This window comes from Macaca fascicularis, chromosome 10 (genome assembly GCF_037993035.2).
Source record: "Macaca fascicularis isolate 582-1 chromosome 10, T2T-MFA8v1.1".
Classification (NCBI taxonomy): domain Eukaryota; kingdom Metazoa; phylum Chordata; class Mammalia; order Primates; family Cercopithecidae; genus Macaca; species Macaca fascicularis.
In genome coordinates this window covers 32,984,387-33,003,824 of record NC_088384.1, presented here as the reverse complement: position 1 = coordinate 33,003,824, position 19,438 = coordinate 32,984,387, and the positions used below count along the sequence as shown (strand labels likewise).

At 53.3% G+C, this 19,438-nt stretch overlaps 2 protein-coding genes across 14 annotated transcripts in view; both read right to left on the bottom strand.

The window, feature by feature from the left end:
• GNB1L (G protein subunit beta 1 like) overlaps positions 1–19,110 on the bottom strand; it is a 70,501-nt gene extending 51,391 nt beyond the window's left edge. For 6 of the 11 annotated variants that reach the window (XR_012419007.1, XM_045364000.2, XM_074004443.1 and 3 more), the window contains exons 1-2: positions 18,887–19,110; positions 18,670–18,766 (exon numbers count right to left, since the gene is read on the bottom strand). The gene's annotated coding sequence lies outside the window, so the exon portion shown is untranslated. The remainder of the gene's footprint in view (positions 1–18,669; positions 18,767–18,886) is intronic. The other 5 variants (XM_005567971.3, XM_074004446.1, XM_074004447.1 and 2 more) reach the window with 2 other exon arrangements.
• On the bottom strand, positions 14,118–19,110 carry RTL10 (retrotransposon Gag like 10). Of its 3 annotated transcripts, none has more exons than XM_045363996.3 (3): positions 18,887–19,110; positions 18,670–18,766; positions 14,118–16,386 (listed from the first exon to the last, which is right to left on the bottom strand). In XM_045363996.3, the coding sequence occupies exon 3, from the start codon at positions 16,148–16,150 to the stop codon at positions 15,110–15,112; it is 1,041 nt and encodes a 346-aa protein (XP_045219931.2). In that variant the 5' UTR covers positions 16,151–16,386; positions 18,670–18,766; positions 18,887–19,110; the 3' UTR covers positions 14,118–15,109. The 3 variants fall into 3 exon arrangements, with proteins under 3 accessions (XP_045219931.2, XP_045219932.2, XP_015312914.3); XM_045363997.3 differs by having other exon boundaries at positions 18,909–19,110; XM_015457428.4 differs by having other exon boundaries at positions 19,048–19,110.
• Positions 19,111–19,438: the final 328 nt, after the last annotated feature.

Here is a 19,438-nt window from a genome sequence, read left to right as displayed (position 1 = left end):
TTCAAAAGTCATTCAATGTAAACTCTCATATTAACACTAAAGAAAAACCACAGGATCTTATCAGTTAATATAGAAAAGGCACTGGGCAGAATTCAACATCCATTCATGATTTTAAAAAAACCCTCAGAAAGCATAATCCATAAGATAAAAAACACAAATTCACTTTCTGCAAAATTAGAAACTTTTGCTCTTGAAAAGAGATTATTAAGAAAATGAAAAGGCAATCTATACAGATGGGGAAAAAATTTTCAAATCATGTATCTGGCAAATAATTTATATACCAAATATATAATTTTCAAAATCCACAAAGAAAACACACACACTCACAAAATAAAACATCTAAGAATGGGCAACAGATTTGAACAAACACTTCACCAAAGAAGATACGCAAATGGCAAATGAGGACACGAAAACATACTTAACATCTTTAGTTGCTAGGAAAATGTAAATTAAAACCACAATAAAACGCCATTACATACTTATCAGAATGGCTAAAACAGAAAAGACTGACCATTCCACTTGCTAGAAAGCTTGTGAAGTAATTGAAACTCTCATACGCTGCTGATGGGATTATAAAACGGTACAACCCCTTGGGAACAAAGTTTGGTTATTTCTTTAAAAACCAGTCCCATACTGGAGACAACCCAAATGCCCATCAACAGCAGAACAGACAGAGTATCCTGACACCTGGATATAGCCATCCTTGACAATGATAAAGTAGGAAGTACTGATACATGCTTTAATGTGAATAAATCTCAAAATAATCGTGTCAGGTGAAAGAAGCCAGAAAAAGAGAGTAAATTCTGTGATTCTATTTATGCAAAATTCTGGGAGATAGAAACTGACCTATAATGACAGAAAGCAGATTAGAGGGAACCTGGAGAAGAGAGGTGCAGGGAGGAGGAAGGGAGGGGCATGCAGAGAGGCAGGAAGAGACTTTAGGCACAGTGGGTATGTTCGTTGTCTTGAGTGTGAGGATGGCGTCAGAGACGCTGCACTTGTCAAACTGTCCACTTGAAATATGTGCAGTTTATTGCATGTGCAATTTAATTGCACAATCTATTTTTGTGCTCATTAAAGGAAATGCAAGAGCAACTAAACAATCCAATTAAAAAGGCATAAAAGATTTGACCAAACACTCCACCTAAAAAGACGTGCAAATAAGCACAAAAGGAAACTCAACATCATAGCCATTAAGGAAATGCAACTTAAACCCATAATGAAATACCACTACCTACCTATTAGAGTGGCTAAAATTCAGAAAAAAACTGACAAAACCAACAAAACCAAGTGCTGGCAATACTGTGGAGCAACTGGAACCCTCTTACACTGTTGGTGAGAATGCAAAATGGTCCACACACTCTGGAAAACAGTATGGCAGTTTCTTACACATGCACACACACACACACACACACACACACACACACACATATATATATATATATATTTTTTTTTTTTTTTTTTTTTTTTGAGACGGAGTCTTGCTCTGTAGCCCGGGCTGGAGTGCAGTGGCCGGATCTCAGCTCACTGCAAGCTCCGCCTCCCAGGTTTTTTACGCCATTCTCCTGCCTCAGCCTCCGGAGTAGCTGGGACTACAGGCGCCCGCCACCTCGCCCGGCTAGTTTTTTGTATTTTTAGTAGAGACGGGGTTTCACGGTGTTAGCCAGGATGGTCTCGATCTCCTGACCTCGTGATCCGCCCGTCTCGGCCTCCCAAAGTGCTGGGATTACAGGCTTGAGCCACCGCGCCCGGCCTTTTTTTTTTTTTTGAGACAGAGTCTTGCTCAGTCTCCAGGCTGGAGTGCAGTGGCACAATCTTAGCTCACTGCAACCTCCATCTCCCAGGTTCAAATGATTCCCCTGCCTCAGCCTCCCAGATAGCTAGATTACAGGCGTACACCACCACACCCAGCTAATTTTTGTATTTTTGGTAGAGATGGGGTTTCACCATGTTGGCCAGGATGGTCTTGATCTCATGACCTCGTGATCCACCCGCCTCAGCCTCCCAAAGTGCTGGGATTACAGGCGTGAGCCACTGTGCCCAGCACAGGTTCTTATAAAATTAAATATGCATTAACGTGTTGCCCAACAATTCTACTCCTAGATATGTATTCTAGAGAAGTGAAAACTTATATGCAAACAAAAACCTGTACATGAATGTTTATAGTAGCTACAACTAACCACCCAAAACAGAAATGTGTGAAACATGTAATCGCCTAAAACAGAAAATAACCCAAATGACTATCTATGGATGAATGGAATACTATTCTGCAACAGAAAGGAGCAAACTATTGATAAATGCAACAATGTGGGTGAATCTCCAAAGAACTGAGTAAAAGGCTACATACTATTTATATGGCATTCTGGAAAAGGCAAAAGTATAGGTACAGAGGACAGATTATGGCTGGCATGGGTCAGGAGGAGGGGGAGGGGATCACTGTCAAAGGACAGCAAAAGGCAGGGTTTTGAGAGAATGAACAGTTTTCTGTGTCCTGATAGGGGTGATGTTGACATAGACATGGATTAAGACTCACTGTAAGTGCACACAATAATAAAGATAATAACAATAATACAGTAGTTCCCCCTTATCTAGGGAGGATGATGAATGATGATGATGAAAACTAGGGGTACTTTTCAAGACCCCCAGTGGATGTCTAACACCATGAATAGTTCTGAACCCTATATATACCATGTTTTTCCCTATAGTGTATATATATATACCTATGGTAAAGTTTAATTTAAAAATTAGAGCCAGGCACAGTGGCTCATGCCTCTAATCCCAGTACTTTGGGAGGCCAAGGCAAGAGGATCACCCGAGCCCAGGAGTTCAAGACCAGCCCTGTCTTGAACAAGGGAGACCCTGTGTCTGCAAAAAATAATTAGCTGGGGCCTGGTGCAATGGCTCACACCTGTAATCCCAGCACTTTGGGAGCCCGAGGCAGGCAGATCACCTGAGGTCAGTAGTTCAAGACCAGCCTGGCCAACATGGTGAAACCCTGTCTCCCAGACTAAAATACAAAAATTAGTCCAGGCGTGGTGGCAGGTGCCTGTAATCCCACCTGCTCAGGAGGCTGAGACAGGAGAATCACCTGAACCCGGGAGGTGGAGGTTGCAGTGAGCCAAGATCGCACCACTGCACTCCAGCCTAGGCAACAGAGAATCTGTCTCAATAATAATAATAATAATTAGCCGGGTGTATGTCTACTGCATGTCTGTAGTCCCAGCTACTCAGGAGGTTGAGGTGGGAGGATCACTTGAGCCTGTGGCGTTTGAGACTGCAGTGAGCTATGTTCACACCACTGCACTCCAGCCTAGGCAACCTTGCCTCAAAAAAAAAAAAAAAAAAGTATACTGTGATAAAAGTTATGTGAATGTGGTCTCTCTCTTACAATATCCTGTTGTGCTGTACTCACCTATTTTCAGACCACAATTGACCATGGGTAACTGAAACCTCAGCAAAACTGTAGATGAGCGGGGAGCTAGTGTCATAATAAAATGCTCATGAGTCCACACTGAGGTAAAGAAATTACTAAAGAAACAAATCTCCCAAACAGAAGAATTCCACTTTATGCAGATACTCTACCATCAAGGAGGAGTAGATAACTCCCAGCCCTTTAAGTGTGGGCTATGCAGTGACTCCCTTCCTAAGAGGACAGTACGGAAAGGAGGGAAAAAGAGCCACTTTACAGGGGAAACACCTGACAGACACCGCCTCCGCCAGGTGATAACACTCAGCATCAGCAGGGCCAGGTTATGCTGACCACACCTACCACGGACATGATGGAAAATCCAGGAATGGGCCGGGCCCATGGCTCACACCTCTAATCCCAGCACTTTGGGAGGTTGAGGCGGGTGGATCACTTGAGGTCAGGAGTTCAAGGCCAGTCTGGCCAACACGGTGAAACGCTGTCTCTACTAAAAATACAAAAATTAGTCGGGTGTGGTGGCATGTGCCTGTCATCCCAGCTACTGGGGAGGCTGAGGCAGGAAAATCGCTTGAATCCAACAGGCAGAGATTGCAGTGAGCTGAGATTGCGTCATTGCATTTCAGCCTGGGCAAAGAAGCGAAACTCTGTCTCAAAAAAAAAGAAAAAAAGAAAAAAGAAAAAGAAAATCCATCCAGGAATAGCACTCAGCCTTTGTGCTTTTCTTCCTAAAACCCATAACCTCAGTCTAATCATGAGAAGAACACAAGAAATCCCTGTAGAGGAACATTTTACAAGAGGCTGACCAAGGCTCCTCAAAACTTAAGGTTATCATCAACAAGGAAAGTCTAAGAAGTGGTCATAGCCAGAGGAGCCTGGGAAGACGGAGAGCAAACGCAGTGTGGGGTTCTGGATGGGATTCTGCAACAGAAAAGGACATTAGGGCAAATTCAGGGACCCTGGATGAAGCCTGGACTTCGGTCACTAACAATGCATCGATCCTAGTTCATTAGTCATGTGCAGAGCAAGATGCTGACAGGAAAGAGGGCTCAGAAATGCCTCCGTGCACAAGGTTCACACTCAACTGCTGCTCTTGGCCACAGTCTCACAGGTAATGTTTCAAATAAAATATATGGTACAAGATTCTTGTGCTATTTTTTCTTGTGTTACAGTTAATGGTATTTAATTTACTACTAATGTACTATGAAACCTCAATTCCTGTTTAAAGTTTCTGGCTTTGGAGTTAATTTCTATCTCTACTCAAGGTGACTTAAACAGACTTAATGAGCCTAGGCAACATAGCAAGACCCCCATCTCTACAAAAAAAAATTGTTTTTTAATTGGCCAGTTATGGTGGTGCCCGCCAATAGTCCCAGCTATCTTGGTGGCTGAGGCAGGAGGATCGCTTGAGCCCAGGAGATTAAGGGTGCAGTGAGCTATGATCACACTACTGCACTCCAGCCTAGGCTAAAGAGACCTGTCTCTAAAATAAACAAACAAAAAAACAGACTTGATGCCAATTTTTACATGCTTCTCCCATCCAAATAATTTACCATCTTATTTTTGCCCTAATATAAATTCATCAACAGTGCCCCCTCATACAAGCTAGTACTATTCGGTTAAGCAAATGAGCTGATGACTTTTATGACCATCGTTACTTCCAGAAGGTGTCCTGTTTCTATGACAGTAGAGCAGCCAGCTGGGGAAAGAGCACTGACCTAACCACTGTTGCCCTGCACCAGCTCAGCCCACCTAATTTCTCTATGAAGTAGCACAGCCATTCTAGCAGGAAGATGTTGAATTGGCTGGTCCTTCAGGCCAGCAAGAACACGAAGCCAAGGCCATGAGGCCTGAGGCAGGCACATAGGTGGCTGGTGAATGGGCTCCCTCCCACCTCCTGCTCATCCGGCACCTCCCAGGCTATGCCTGGAACCAGAAAGGCGCTCCCTAGTCAGGCCTGTCCTGAGCAGAGACCTCAGTGTCATCCCCTGCCTTCCTGGTGAGGACAGACAGCAGTAAGGCCCAGAATCTCAGAACCGTCTCCTGCATTGCAGCCTCAGCCGGCAACCTTGACCTCCCAAAAAGCCTCACACACACCACTCCAAGAAGCTGCATCAGACACAGCGCCCCGGGCTGTCCAGGTCAGTTCACTGGCACACATCTCACTGCTGCTGCTTCAAACCAGGAAACTGAGGTCTAGGCACACCCTTCCCCATCTCTGAAATGCAGGGAGATCAGTGCGGAGTCAGTGGCGGCAGTCAGAGACTAGCCCCCAACAACCCTTCTCAGTCACTGATACTGTCTGCCCACCGAGGCCTCGGGGGCCAGGGTTGTTTCCACGGCCTTGGCTCTTGGCCGGCCCAGTACGGGGGTGGGAGCAGCCTGGTGAGTGATGCCCAGGCCCCCAAGAGGTGGTCCTGCCATAAATAATGCCAAGGACACATCCCCCTTCAAGGGAGGCCAGACCTGCCAGGGAGAGCTGCATAAAAGCTGCACTCTAGCTACAAACAGGAAGGGATGAGCCTGCTCAGATGGTGAGGTCAGGTCCCTATCCTGTTACCTGCCACTCATGGCCACAAAGGACCAGACACCCTCCCCGGGCCAAGGAAAACATGCTGCACCTCCCTGTTTGGACCCACGGCTACCAGGGCCAGCTGCTGGAGATACCAGACTCTGCTGGTGTCACCTGGCCTGGGAAGGACCTGAGCAGCTCAAGCTGGCCACACACCAGCCACAGCCCTGGCCATGGCCCCCACCTGCCCACGCCCACTGCAGCCAGCTCCCTGTCCTGAGCGCGGGAAACAGGTCTGCCAACACTAACTCAAACTTCACAAAGAAACCATTTCTGGAATGGGGCTCCATTTGGCGATTCGGAGTCAAAGGCGCACTTCATAGCTCCTTTCCAAATCCCGTGCATTGTCAGGCCCTGTTCCCCTTTGAAGCCTCGCTGAGTGATTGAAGCGTCTACTTTCTGAGGGGCAGATAGCACCGGGCTGGTAATCTGACTCTAAGCCACGGGATAAAGGTAGTTTGTTTCCTCTCAGCCCGTCTGTCAACACCTCCTCAGTAATTAGCCCTAATTATTACAGAGGGCCAGCCTCCCATTCGGTTATTAAATAAGAAATAGTATCACGGCTGGGCATCTGTCAACGCCCCGACTGGCGACCTTCGATTCATTGAATCCTCTGTCAGTATCCGCCTTTGGAAGCGCCCAGGCGGGCAGGGAGGCAGCGGCTTCAAAGATGCAGATCCCAGGAAGAATTCCAGGGAGGCAGGTAGAGAGGGAGGGACGGTGCCCAGCAGCCTGATGGCGAGGAGGAGCCAGGCACCACCCCCTGGGCAGCAATACACAGCCCAACCCCAGCCATTTCCCACCTCCCAGGGCTGACCGATGTCAGTCTCTTTGTGGCGGGGAATAAGGTATGCCCCCAAGAACTCCTTCCCTTGGAGAAGAAAGCACCTCCGGGCCTGCATCAGGCACATCCGTCTCAGGGAGTGGCCTTGACTGACAGCTTGGCCTGAGGCCCAGCAAAGCCCTGCACCATTTCAGTGCAGAAAGGGGAATCCGAGCCCTGGCTGCCCAGAGCACTGGAAAGCTGGCAAATCTGCAAAGCAGAACTCAGATTGCAGCCGTAGACACGATTTCCACAGTGGAGCCAACAGTGCTTCAGTCCTGTAGGCCCCGAGGAAGGACAGCCACCCGACTCCCTTCTGGGTCTGGGTCTCTTCTCCATCCTAGAGAAATGGCCACATGCTCTGCCACAGGGGCCTTCTGCTCTGGCAAAGCACCTCCACCCTGCTCCCCCAGGGAACGGCTGCCCCCCAGCAAGATTCACAGCCTCAGGCCAGGGGCTGGCGCTGACTTCACCTCACTTGGGGCAGTGGCCCACGTCCCCCAGGGCTGGCCACCAGCACTTCTCCAGAGGCTGAGACCCACAGTGCCCCACCCGGGGCTCCTGGCCTGCAGTGAGCCAGGTGGGGCCCAGCACGGTGCCTACAGGCTGAAGCCCACCAGGTCTGTGGTGCCCCTTCCAGACAGGCCCTGCATGTGAGGGAGGGTCCCAGAGATCAGTCACTTGTGCTGGGGACACGGCCCAAGGGGCGTGATTCGCTCTCGAGCAGAGGCAAGCAAGTTCCTCTCGACAGCCCACTGCAGCCTGTTCTCCCCAAAGCACTGCCAGTGCCTGCTGGGTGCTCTGCCAGCACTTTGGGTCCTCCTGGCCACCAACCACCACGCTGGCAGGGCCAGGCCCCACTCAGCAGGGGGAGTGGGTCTCATGGAAACAAGGACATGGGTTAGTTTTCTTCCTTGGGGATGCCTGGAAGCCTCATGGCTGGAGCATGAGTGACCTGCTGGCCGGCCCCACAGTCAGCGGGGGCGCCAGGCAGACGCTGAGGCTGCAAGTCAGACTTCTCCTTCGCACTGGGATACGCGCTGCCTCAGCTGAGCCAAGAGGAAATGCCAGAGTGAGGAGCCACCAGGCTGCAGAGGCAGGCAGGATGGGCAGGCGGGGTCTCTCTGTGAGAAGGCATCTCTCGCTGTGGCTGGGGATGTCCGTCGCCCCAGGAGCAGGTCCCAGGAGCCTGGCAAGATGGCAGGAAGGAAGCCTGACTCGGGCATTTTTAGCCAGCCTGCCCTAGGCACTTACGGGCAGAGGCAGGAACCCAGCCAGCAGAGGGGACCGGCCTTTTTGCCCTGGGTGAACACACGGAAAAGCTTGCTGCTTTACGGGAAGCATGATATTCCCATGCACCAGTCCGGCCTCTGCTCAGAGGCCTGGTTCATGTAGGCCAGCTGCCGGTCCCGTCAGGGAGAGAGACAACACTCACAGAGGGTGCAGGATGGGGACCAATCCCCTGGGGCTGGTGCCACTGGCCTAGGGGATGGGGACGTGCCCTGGGAACTTGGTCGGAGTTGGAGGAGGGTGCCTAAGCACGCTGGGGCTGACACTTTCTGACAGGGGCTTGCCTGTGTGGCTCCTCCTGTGGTGGAGGCCACCTTGGGTAGAAAGGGGAAGTCCCCTAACACACACAGGTGATGGTGTGGCCAGGTGTATGTCTCATCAACTCCCGACCACCTAGCTGTGTGCAGTCAACTGTGTACATGCTTACACATGCATGCCAGCAATGTGCTTGCCACACCCACATCCACAGACACGCGAATGAGGACAGAGGCCAGCCTCCCACTCGCTCTGCCCCGTGGGTACTGCGTGTGGACCCCTCACTGAGGGGTCCCCCATGCACAGCCTGTGATGAACAGTCCTAGCTCCACAACCCACAAACACTCCCCAGTCCCCTGCACTGTTCAAACACACAGGTAAGGTGGGCAGCGCCGGCACAGCAGGGGGCACGGGAGTCAGATGTCCTCTGCACCCAGCTGGCAGCTCCGCCAATGGAGACACAGAAGAATGTGGCAAGTGCATGAGCACCCACCACCCACAGGCCCCAGGCCTGTGATGGGGGGTCCGTGAGGCCAGGAGGAAAGGAGCAGGCCAATGAGAGCACCCCACAGGCCTGGGCTCTTCCCTGGCCAGCCCCACCCACCACGTGCCTGTAACAGAGATGATGTAGCCCAAAGAAAAACTAAGGGAGCAACGGGCCCTGCCGTCCTGGAGAGGCTGTGCAGTGACACGGCACCCCCAAGGCCTGCACCAGGAGAGTGTGAGCACTGCTGGGGCTGGGCAAGGGCCACGACACCATCATCTCTGCCTCTGCATTTGTGATCCAATGTGTTTTCAAATTTGCCAAGACAACTGGAAGAATGGGGGCATGGAGGGCTTCCCTATGAGATAATCAAGACTTAAAAGCTAGAATAACTAGTAAGGGACAGATCAGACCAGAGAGCAGGCAGGTAGGCTAGGCACGGCCCATGGGTGGCTGCGGCCACGCTGAGTTGCTGCAGCCAGCAGCTGATGCTGAGGCAGGCTCGTGCCCTATGGAAAAAGGTGAAATGGGATCCCCTGTCGGTCAGGACATAATAGGTTATGCTGTGGAAAACACAAGCCCCAAACTCAGTGGCTTCACACATCAAAAATTTATTTCTTGCTCATATTACATGTGCATCGCGGTCGGCAGAGGGGCTCTGCTCATCACAGGCTCTTGAGGATGACAGCAGACCCCTCCCTTCCGCCAGTTACACTTACAGGTGGACTCATGGTTGAATGTCAAAGGCAGAAAGTTACAACCTGGGAATACAGGATAATGCCTTTGTCCCCCCAGGCAGGGAAAGATTTCTTAAGTGAGAAACAGCGTCCCATACAGCACAACTGGGCACTGCCCACCCAAGAGCCAAGGCTTGGCCATCCCCACTCCTCAGTATGGGCCCCAGAACCCGGGGCCTGGGGGACTCTGCACACAGGCATGTGGAGACCATGGAAGCCTGACCAAGATAGCGCTGCCAGGAACAGCAAAGACAAAATCAAAGAAGCCTATCTGGGGCACTGCTGTGGGCGGAACTATGTCCCTTCAATATTCTTAAGTTCGAGTCCTAACCCCTAGTACTTAACATTTGAAGACAGGGTCTTTATTTTTTTTATGTTTTGAGACCAAGTCTCGCTCTGTCGCCCAGGCTGGAGTGCAGTGGTGAGATCTCGGCTCACTGCAAGCTCCGCCTCCTGGGTTCACGCCATTCTCCTGCCTCAGGCTCCCAAGTAGCTGGGACTACAGGCGCCCACCACCACACCCGGCTAATTTTTTTTTTTTTTTGGTGTTTTTAGTAGAGACGGGGTTTCACCATGTTAGCCAGGACAATCTCAGTCTCCTGACCTTGTGATCCACCTGCCTCGGCCTCCCAAAGTGCTGGGATTACAGTGAAGACGGGGTCTTTAAAGAGGTGATTCAGGGTTAAATGAGGTCATGAGCGTGGGCCCTGATCCAATAGACTAGTGACCTTATGAGCGATTAGGACACAGACACAGGCAGGGACATGGCAAGAAGGTGGCTATCTGCAGGCCAAGGAGCAAGGCCTCAGGAGAAACCAATGCTGCCCACACCTTGATCTCAGGCTTCTGGCTCCAGAATCACGAGGAAATGTCTGTTGTTTAAGCCCCCCCGCTAAAAAAGCTGGGGTGGTCCTTTGTTGGGCAGCCCCAGCAGACAAACAGGTATGTTGCCCTGGGATGGATGCAGGCCCCTCCCATCCTCCCATCCTCAGCAGCACCAATCAGCCCCACACTGGGTGGCTGCTCGTACTTCTCCATACTGAGCACCCCAGCCCACAGGATGATCAGCCGCTTCCATCCTACGGAACTCAGGTGTGGCTCTGTGGCTTCCTCTGGCCAGGGAAATGGAAGTGGGGTGACACACATTACTTGTGGCCTGCTGTGGCCTTTCCCCTGCCTCAGTGAGCATGGAGAAATACATCCAGGTAGGCTCTCGTCAGCACAGGTCTGACAGGCCCCAGCCATAGTGGCACACAGGTGTGAGCAAGAAATAAGCAGAGCCAACCATAGCGGCACTGTTGGAGATCTTTGTTACTGCAGCACAATCTGGCTCATGCTGACTGATCCTGCAGGGTAACAGCTTTATTTGCCTTGCTCCTTTATTGCTGGATCTTTGGGCTTTTCCAGTTCTGCTGTTCAAAAAATAGTGACACCCATGAGGTGGACATCAGACGGCCCAGACCCCAGCCAAGGCACTGTGTGGGTACCATTCTCATTCAACCCTACTACCCACCCCATGAGGAAAAACTGTGGTCACAGCTCAAAAAGGTCAGGGAAAGACGCTCAGCTTGTGAAGGGAGAGGAGAGGGCAAGGCCACCCTCCAGTCCCTGTGTTTTTTTTTGGTTTTTTTGAGACAGAGTCTTGCTCTGTCACCCAGGCTGGAATGCAGTGGCCGGATCTCAGCTCACTGTAAGCTCCGCCTCCTGGGTTTACGCCATTCTCCTGCCTCAGCCTCCTGAGCAGCTGGGACTACAGGCGCCCGCCACCTCGCCCAGCTAGTTTTTTGTATTTTTTAGTAGGGACGGGGTTTCACCGTGTTAGCCAGGATGGTCTCGATCTCCTGACCTCATGATCCGCCCGTCTCGACCTCCCAAAGTGCTGGGATTACAGGCTTGAGCCACCGCACCCGGCCTCCAGTCCCTGTTCTAAACCCCCATGTAGTGGCACCAAACCATGACTATCCCTGACAAGAGTCTTCATGCACCAAGTAAGTAGTCACAGAACGTGTGTGCCTAGAATTGTTATGTGGTCAAATTGTAATATTGTATACTCCCACTAATAGTATAGAAGGCCCAGTTCTCCATACCTCCACAACTCTGGGCATCTAAAACTTTTAAAATCCTGGAATCACAGGCAAAAAAAAAATTCACCCATATTTCCCTCTAGTCCTTTTATAATTTTAACATTGAAATCTTTAATCTGGAATATATACTGGCATAAAGAGGGAGGCACATACATGGCTTTACTATTTTCCAGAGGGCCAACTGCTTTTACTGAATAATCCATTTTACCCTCATTAATTGGAAACACCTCTAGCATGTACTATATTTCCATATTTATTCAGCCCTGTTTCAAAGTTCTCTATTCTCTGCTCATCTGTCCACAACATCTAAGTGCTTTAACTATTGTGGCTTTATAAAACATTCCAATATCCCATAGGACCTTATCCTTAGGACTTCCTATTTTAAAGTTTTCCTTGGAGACAGGTACTTTAAACACCATCTCAGAGGACCCATCATATCCCATCTTCAGGAAATAAAATCTCTGGGTATTTCCAAGGGAAGTGAGGGACAGACACCATGATTGGAAAGCAGAGCCAGCACCAAGGCCTGTCCCTGAGCACGTCCAGCAAACCCCGCCAGGCTCTGCGGCTCCTGAGCACCTGTCTTCGGGTCTGCCAGTGTGTGGGGGCCAGGAGAGAAAAAACAATCCCGGGAGAGTGCCTTCTCTCCTGGCTCTTGGTGCGCCTCCTTCCCCAAGGAGCAGGAAGGCAGCTTGGTCATCATGTCTGAAACCAGGTGCTGCAGCAGCTGGCAACAAAGCCACTCTGAAAGGGGCTGTGTGCACTGCCTGTCTGGAAGGCTGTGCCAGAGTCCATCCTTGTCTCCACCCTACCTGTGCAGGAAACCTGGACGTCATCACTTCGAGACCCTGCCTCCCTTTCTGGGGAAAGCCCAACCACAATAAACAGGACCCGTTTTAATTAAAAACCAGGTCACCTGAACTCTCCCGTGGACTCTCACGCCTCCCCCGCTGGATGCTGCGTGACTGGCCCGCAGACACATGGCAGACCGTAACTCACACATGCCCAGAAGTTGCCTGGGTCCCAAGGGTGGAAAAGGCCCAAACCCCAGTGGGACAGGGTTCAGAAGAGAAGGCACCAATCTCAAGCTGAAGGATCCACTTCAGGTCCACTAAAGGGAGATGGGGAAGGTGGCCCGTCCAGAAGCCTGTGGGACAGGGTAAGGGTCAGCTGGGTGACTAGGCTGTCCATCCTAGAGAGCAACTCTGGGTTCTACTGCCAGACCCACAGGCAATCCAGGCCACAGTGCACTGGAGGCAGGCATCAGGGGGCAGTCTGACCCGACCCACAAAAGGGTGACTGGGGCCTGAGCCATCAGATGGAGGGCAGCTGTGTGACCTGGCACAGAAGCATGGGGCTGGGCCAGGATGTCCAGGGACTTCCCGCATCTGACCAGAATCAAGACTGAACATGGGTTTCTTCTGCCAGCTCACTTCCTTTGCTACCAGGGCTATACCCCCTTTCTAAAAATAGCTTCCCACCTATTTCCAAGGTTTCCAGTTGTTTTATCTACAAGGTATCTGTGCCCTGAAATAACTCACACATAAAACCATCTGAACCCAGAGCCTTTTTTAGTGATAGTTACCATAAAATAATCCCAACAATTTCTATTTTTCTAAATAAGTTTTTTTTGTGTGTGTGAGATAGAGTTGCACTCTTATTGCCCAGGCTGGAGTGTAATGGCGTGATCTTGACTCATCACAACCTCTGCCTCCTGGGTTCAAGCGATTCTCCTGCCTCAGTCTCCCAAGCAGCTGAGATTACAGGCATGCACCACCACACTTGGCTAATTTTGTATTTTTTAGTAGAGACAGGTTTCTCCACGTTGGTCAGGCTGGTCTTGAACTCCTGACCTCAGGTGATCCACCTACCTCGGCCTCCCAAAGTGCTGGGATTACAGGTATGAGCCACTGCTCCTGGCCAGTTTCTGAGTAAGTTTAACCAGATACTTGCTAATTAGTTTTTTCTAAAATAGTTGGCTGTATTTCCAATTCACATTTCTGCTTTTTCTTCCAACTTTTCAGGAAGGTGTTTTGTTGTTTTCACAACTGTAAAACGGAAACACTGCACACACTGGGCGGCTGTACCTGCCCATCCTGTGGTAAACGGCTCCAGGGGCTTCCAAGCTCAGCTTCCACTAGAAAACCCGTCCTTGTGTGGAACAGGTCTTTCTTCATTCCAACCCTCTGGGCCTGGGGCCTCACAGCTCTGGACTGCTGCCTGGTCCTCACTTCACCTCCAGCTCTCGGAAGTCAGTTCTCCACCTGCAGAGCCACCCACCCCCACCTACTCAGCCCCAGCTCCTTCGATCAGACCCTTGGACCCTCAAAGCCCCTGCTAGAAACCATACCTGCAACGCTGACCTGGAATGCTCAAGGCCAGGCCTCTAATCCTGAGAGAATGGGAAACAAAGACTCGCTGGTAGGCAGCCACTGCACCACAGGCTCAGCCAGTAATCCAACACATGTTTAATGAGCACCAATTGTGTACCAGACCACAGAGCTAACTAAGACAGAGCCCCTGTCCTGGAGGGTCATAGTCCGCCAGGAGGGAGATCCGAGCCATTTACATCACTGGGGCTTCAGTGCTGAATCGACGATGCATGCGAGTGCAGAGTGCGCAGGGGACAGCAGCACAGCAGCGGGGAAGAGGAGCCTGCTTCAGAACACCAGGCCCGACTACTATAGCGTTAACACACAAAGGGGGAATGCCTGCCGCTGAGCCTGGCAAGGGGCTTGCATCCTATCTTCCTGCATCCAAACCTCCCAGTTGCCCAGGACTGCTGGTAAACAAACCCACAGGAAACATCATTCTCTGCCAAGATGCTATCCCACTCATGCAGCAGAATCAAAGTGACTACTTCCTCCAGGCAGCCTTCCTCACATTCCAGCTGGGACAGAAATCACAGGGAGCAGAGAGGGTGGGGTTAGGGGGACAGACACAGAAACCTCATTCAGGAACCAGGTCCCAACAGGACAGACGTGGCAGACCCAGTTCAGTCCCAGCCAGTGTGGAAGACACCAAGGGGGGTGTTTTATGGGGGTGGAGGTGACAAAGATGACGCAAGTATCTGCTGAGAGTTGCCCTACAAAACGACCCCCTCGTGGGAGCAGGCCTGGGTGGGACGGCACTCCCAGGAGATGGGCAGGGATGCAGCCGAGAGCAGGCAGGAGCAGGGAAAGGGCACAGGGTGGAGGTCAAGCTCTGCTGGAGTAGGGGGAGCTGGTTCTGCTCAGCGCAGAGTCCAAAACAAGAGCATCTTGCCCAGCTATGGGGTCTGAAGTCATCTAGGGACACCACTCTGCTTTGACTGGGGACTATGGGGCTCCTGAGCCACACAGGCCACTTCATCACGAGGGGCACCATTGTTCCCGCCTGGGCTGTGCTCAGAACCCAGGAGAAAGTGGTAGCTCTCCTGGGGTCTCCAGGGCCTCCACCACCTACTGTGGGGTACCTAAGGACACCTCCTGGTCTCCCTCTGTCTCCAAAACCTCCTCCTCTGTTTTCTGGGGTTTTGGACCCCCTGGATGAGCAGGGTCTGGTCTCTGGGCAGGAGGATTAGCTGACTCCGGTAGTCTAGGTTCAGGTGTGGGGGCTGCCTCCTCTGGCTGGGAAGAGGCTGGTTCCACAGGACCAGGCTTGGAGCTACATGCAGAACTGGGCAGAACTGGGGGCTCCTTGGGCCCAGGAGTGCTCTCCTTGGTCAGCTGCTGCTCGAGCAGAGCACTTCTGGATATAGAGTTGGACCCAGACACAGCAGGGGTGGCCATGGCGGCTGGTAAAAACCTGGGGGCAGTACCCATGTCGAGTGCCAGGCCCTCTAAGAACCTAGCTAAGTATTGCCTCACCACAGGCAGCTGAGGGGCCACTGGCAGCCGGCTGGAGGCCAGGGGCAGGGGACAGGGAACCACGGCGTGGTACTCAGCAAAACTGTTCGGGTCTTGAACAACTTCCTTGAGATCCTGGCAGAAGAGCTCGTAATCGTCAGGCAGGGGCAGGTCCCCATCAAGGTAGGGGGCTGCCCAGGCCCGGGCTCGGCCTGTCAGGCGCCTGAGGATCTCGCAGACACGGCTGATGTTGTCCTGATAGTGCTCAAAGCGGAAGGACATGTAATCTCCCAGTTGGGCCAAGAAGCGGTCCAGGAGCCACGGGGAGCCATCAAAGGTGCCTGGGTCTGAGCCTGGCACCCAGCAGAAGTCCACCCTGTGGGGTCGGGAGCCGGGCAAGCGCCCAGCTAGGGGACCCCTTTCTGCAGGTTTACCGCCACGAGCGCCACTAGCTGTGCTCTTCTGCTCCATGGTTGTTCGCACACACACGGGGTCCCCGCAGCAGGGCCGCTCAATCCAGGGATCCACAAGGGGGGTGTATGCCACCCCAGGAGACGCCTGGTCCATCTGCTGCCATGGGTGTGCGTTGGCATAATTGGCAGCTGCCCAGATGGGAATGCGAGGGCCCTGCTGACGGCACTGGCCACGAGGCATGCTGGGCGCAGAGGGCAGAAGAGAGGAGAGCCAGCACTGCGGGGGGGGGCGGGAGGTGGGGCGGCGTGGACAGACGTGGCTTGCACGACACAACAGGACAGGGATGGCTGAACAGGGTGTGGTAGACCCGCACTGGTCCAGGCAAGTGCTGAGGATCAGGGAGCTGACAGCTGCAGCCTCAGGAGAGCTGAGAAGAGCTGAGGGACTGTCAGTCGCAGGCCATCATCCGAGGCAATCTGTCCAAAGACAAGGTGGGGGAGAGCAGGAACTAGGCCTAACCATCACCCACTGAACTGGTGGGAAGAGGTAGCAAGCGGGCAACCCTCTGGTACCCAACTAGGAGCTCTGAGTGGAAGGAGGTGCCCAGGGGGCTGGCCTGGGAGGTCTGAGAAGGTGGGCAAATGCTGCCTATGACATTGCAAGGGCAAGGTAGAATGACAGACGCTGTCAATTTCAGAAGAAAAGGGGCCAGATCAGAACTGTCAGGGAATTTCAGGATAGCAATAGTAGCAACCTTTCACCGAGTGCCCCATTTGCGCCACCTCCCCAAAATGAAGTTGGTACTAGTATTGTCTTTGGGGCACACAGTGGTGAAGTAACTTGTCTGCAGTCACACACCAACCCATAAGTGGTGGAAGCAGCAGAAACTGGCTGGAGAGATCACAGGCTTAACCACTATACAGCACGCATATTACAAACTACGTTTGTCAGGCCAGGCGCAGTGGCTCAAGCCTGTAATTCCAGCACTTTGGGAGGCCGAGATGGGCGGATCACGAGGTCAGGAGATCGAGACCATCCTGGCTAACACGATGAAACCCCGTCTCTACTAAAAAATACCAAAAACTAGCTGGGCAAGGTGGCGGGTGCCTGTAGTCCCAGCTACTCGGGAGGCTGAGGCAGAAGAATGGCCTAAACCTAGGAGGCAGAGCTTGCACTGAGCTGAGAGATCCGGCCACTGCACTCCAGCCCGGGCGACAGAGCAAGACTCCGTCTCAAAAAAAAAAAAAAAAAAAAAAACTACATTTGTCTGCTGAGTAGGCTCTAGCCACCCCAAAACTCTGAACAATGCACAGACTGCGTCATTAGGCTCTTTTACATCCCAGCACCAGGCACACAGCTGGTCCTACCTGCATCCCCGACAGCAGCAGTGAGCCTGCTATTATCTGCTCCCTCCTGACCCCACATGCTTTCCAAATTCACCTCTCACAACTGAGTGCCACCTGCAGGCAATGCCACCCCCACTCCCAAACGCCACCTTTCCACAGTCCCCATTCCAGCCACAGCAGAGTATCCCAGCCCCCCACTGTAAAATCCTGGAACCCCACTTGCTGTGTCTGCTCCCACAACTCCAGTCACTTGTGCCCAGGGTCTGGGGAGTCCCAGTCTGATGGCTGGACCTGCCCCGCCTTCTCCACGCAGCAGTTACCTAGGAAGCTCCACAGCCAGCAGCCAGTTCTATTCCAGTGCAAGGAGCCCTCCCCTGGGGCGCTCACACTCTCCAGCCTAACTCTATCCAGCCCTCTCCCCAGTCTCTCTGCAAACAGAGGCCCACTCACGACCTCCATGAAACTCTCTGCTTCACCCCGCACACAAACTGCACTGGCTCACTGGGAGCACAGGGCCTGCACACACCTTCATCCCAGATCTCCTATCCGCTGGCCATTCCCCCTCAGGGTGAGTTCCTCCAAGGACCTCCCAGGGTGGCCTGCAGCACTAGAACCTGCCAGGGCCACTGGCCCTACCTCCACCACCCAAACACTCTGGAACCCCTCAGGTCTCACCCCCCTCTGGGGGGGGTCTTTACCTGAAAGCCCAGCCCATGACCCTGGCTTCCCATCTTACTGCAGGATTATACTAAGGCCTGGGGGCAGCAAACCCACAGGACAGCACGTGAGTCCAGTACACTGACAGAAAAAGCAGTAACAGGCCCGATCCAGGGCCCAGCTCCTACCACCAGCCAAGGTTAGGTATCCAGATTGCCCACAATGACCACACCCCATGCCCAGGAGTCACAGTGTGCTACCCAGATCTCTGCCTTCCCTTCTTCCCAGCCCCCACCATGCCCACTCACCTGCGCACCTGTGTCCCCTGCAGTCTGGGAGAAGGCTTCCCTGCACCAGCCAGCCGGGTGTGCTTCGGGCCTGAGCTTTCCTAACCCTGGGCCCCACTCTCACCATTTTGAGAACCTTAGCACTCCCACGCCTATCAGTCTGTTGTTCCCCCTACTTTTCTCCCCACACTGCCTGGCACAGAAGACTTTCGGCCCTTCTGGACTGGTCAGCACTATCCTAAAGGGGCAGGTACCACGGCGCATGTGTATTTGCGCCCACAAGGCCAAAGGCAGCACCTGGAAAGCTGGGACGTTCTCTGCTCTGGGGAGACACAGGGGCCCCAAGAACAAAACCTGCCCAAAGCCTTAAAGCAAGGTGAGTGCAGACGACTGCACCGCCCGCCCCCCAGCAACCGCCATGCAGGAAATACGAGCTCACAAGGCCCACGGCAATAAGAAGCCCACCCACCTGCGGCTACGCGAAGCGCCCGCGAAGAGGGTCCAGGGATCCGTAGCTAGAGACCGGGGGACGGGCCTCCCTCCGAGGGCGAGAGTCCAAGCGCCACCTAGAAAGTGGAGAACGAGATCGGCCGCCGTGAGGCCAGGCAAGGCGCGGGCGCGACCTCCCGAGACTGCGAGAATGGCCCGAATGTCTCCAGGTGCCCCCACAAACCCCCGGCGCGGACCGAGAAACTGAGGCCCGCAGACCGAAGACACTGCGACCCAGGCTGGGGCTCCGAGTGCCCCTCCGCGGATCAGAAGTCGGGAAAAGACGGAGGGGCGTAGCTCCAGGCCCGCGCGCACAGAGTTCCAAGCCGGCCGCCCGGGCTCCCGCCTCCACACTGACCCTCCTGCAGCAGTCGGCGACGCCTGCTACGAGCTGCGCCGTGCGGCGCCAGCGCCCGACTACGCAGCGCAGCCACGCCCCCAGCGTGCGCGCGACCGCCTTACGACCCCGCGCATGCTCCAGGTTCGCCCCACGCGCACCTCCCAGCCAGGCCGCGCGCGCGCGCGCTCAGCCCGCCGCGCCTGCGCTGTGTACCGTGTAGCTGATGCCTCGCAGGCGCTCCGGGTCCCTGCTGTCGCGGTAGCGCCGCGCGGTGGGTGATGGGAGAGCGCGCCCATTCCCACGCCGCGCCAAGTGCCACGGGAGCAGGTGGGGCCGCGTGTACAGGCGCGGGGCGGTTGGGCTGCCTCTCATGATCCTCTCATGATCCTGCCTCTCATGATCCTCAGCG

Coding starts and splice junctions, on each gene's coding strand:
- RTL10 (XM_045363996.3), bottom strand. CDS start 16,150: ATGCCTCGTGGCCAGTGCCGTCAGCAGGGCCCTCGCATTCCCATCTGG.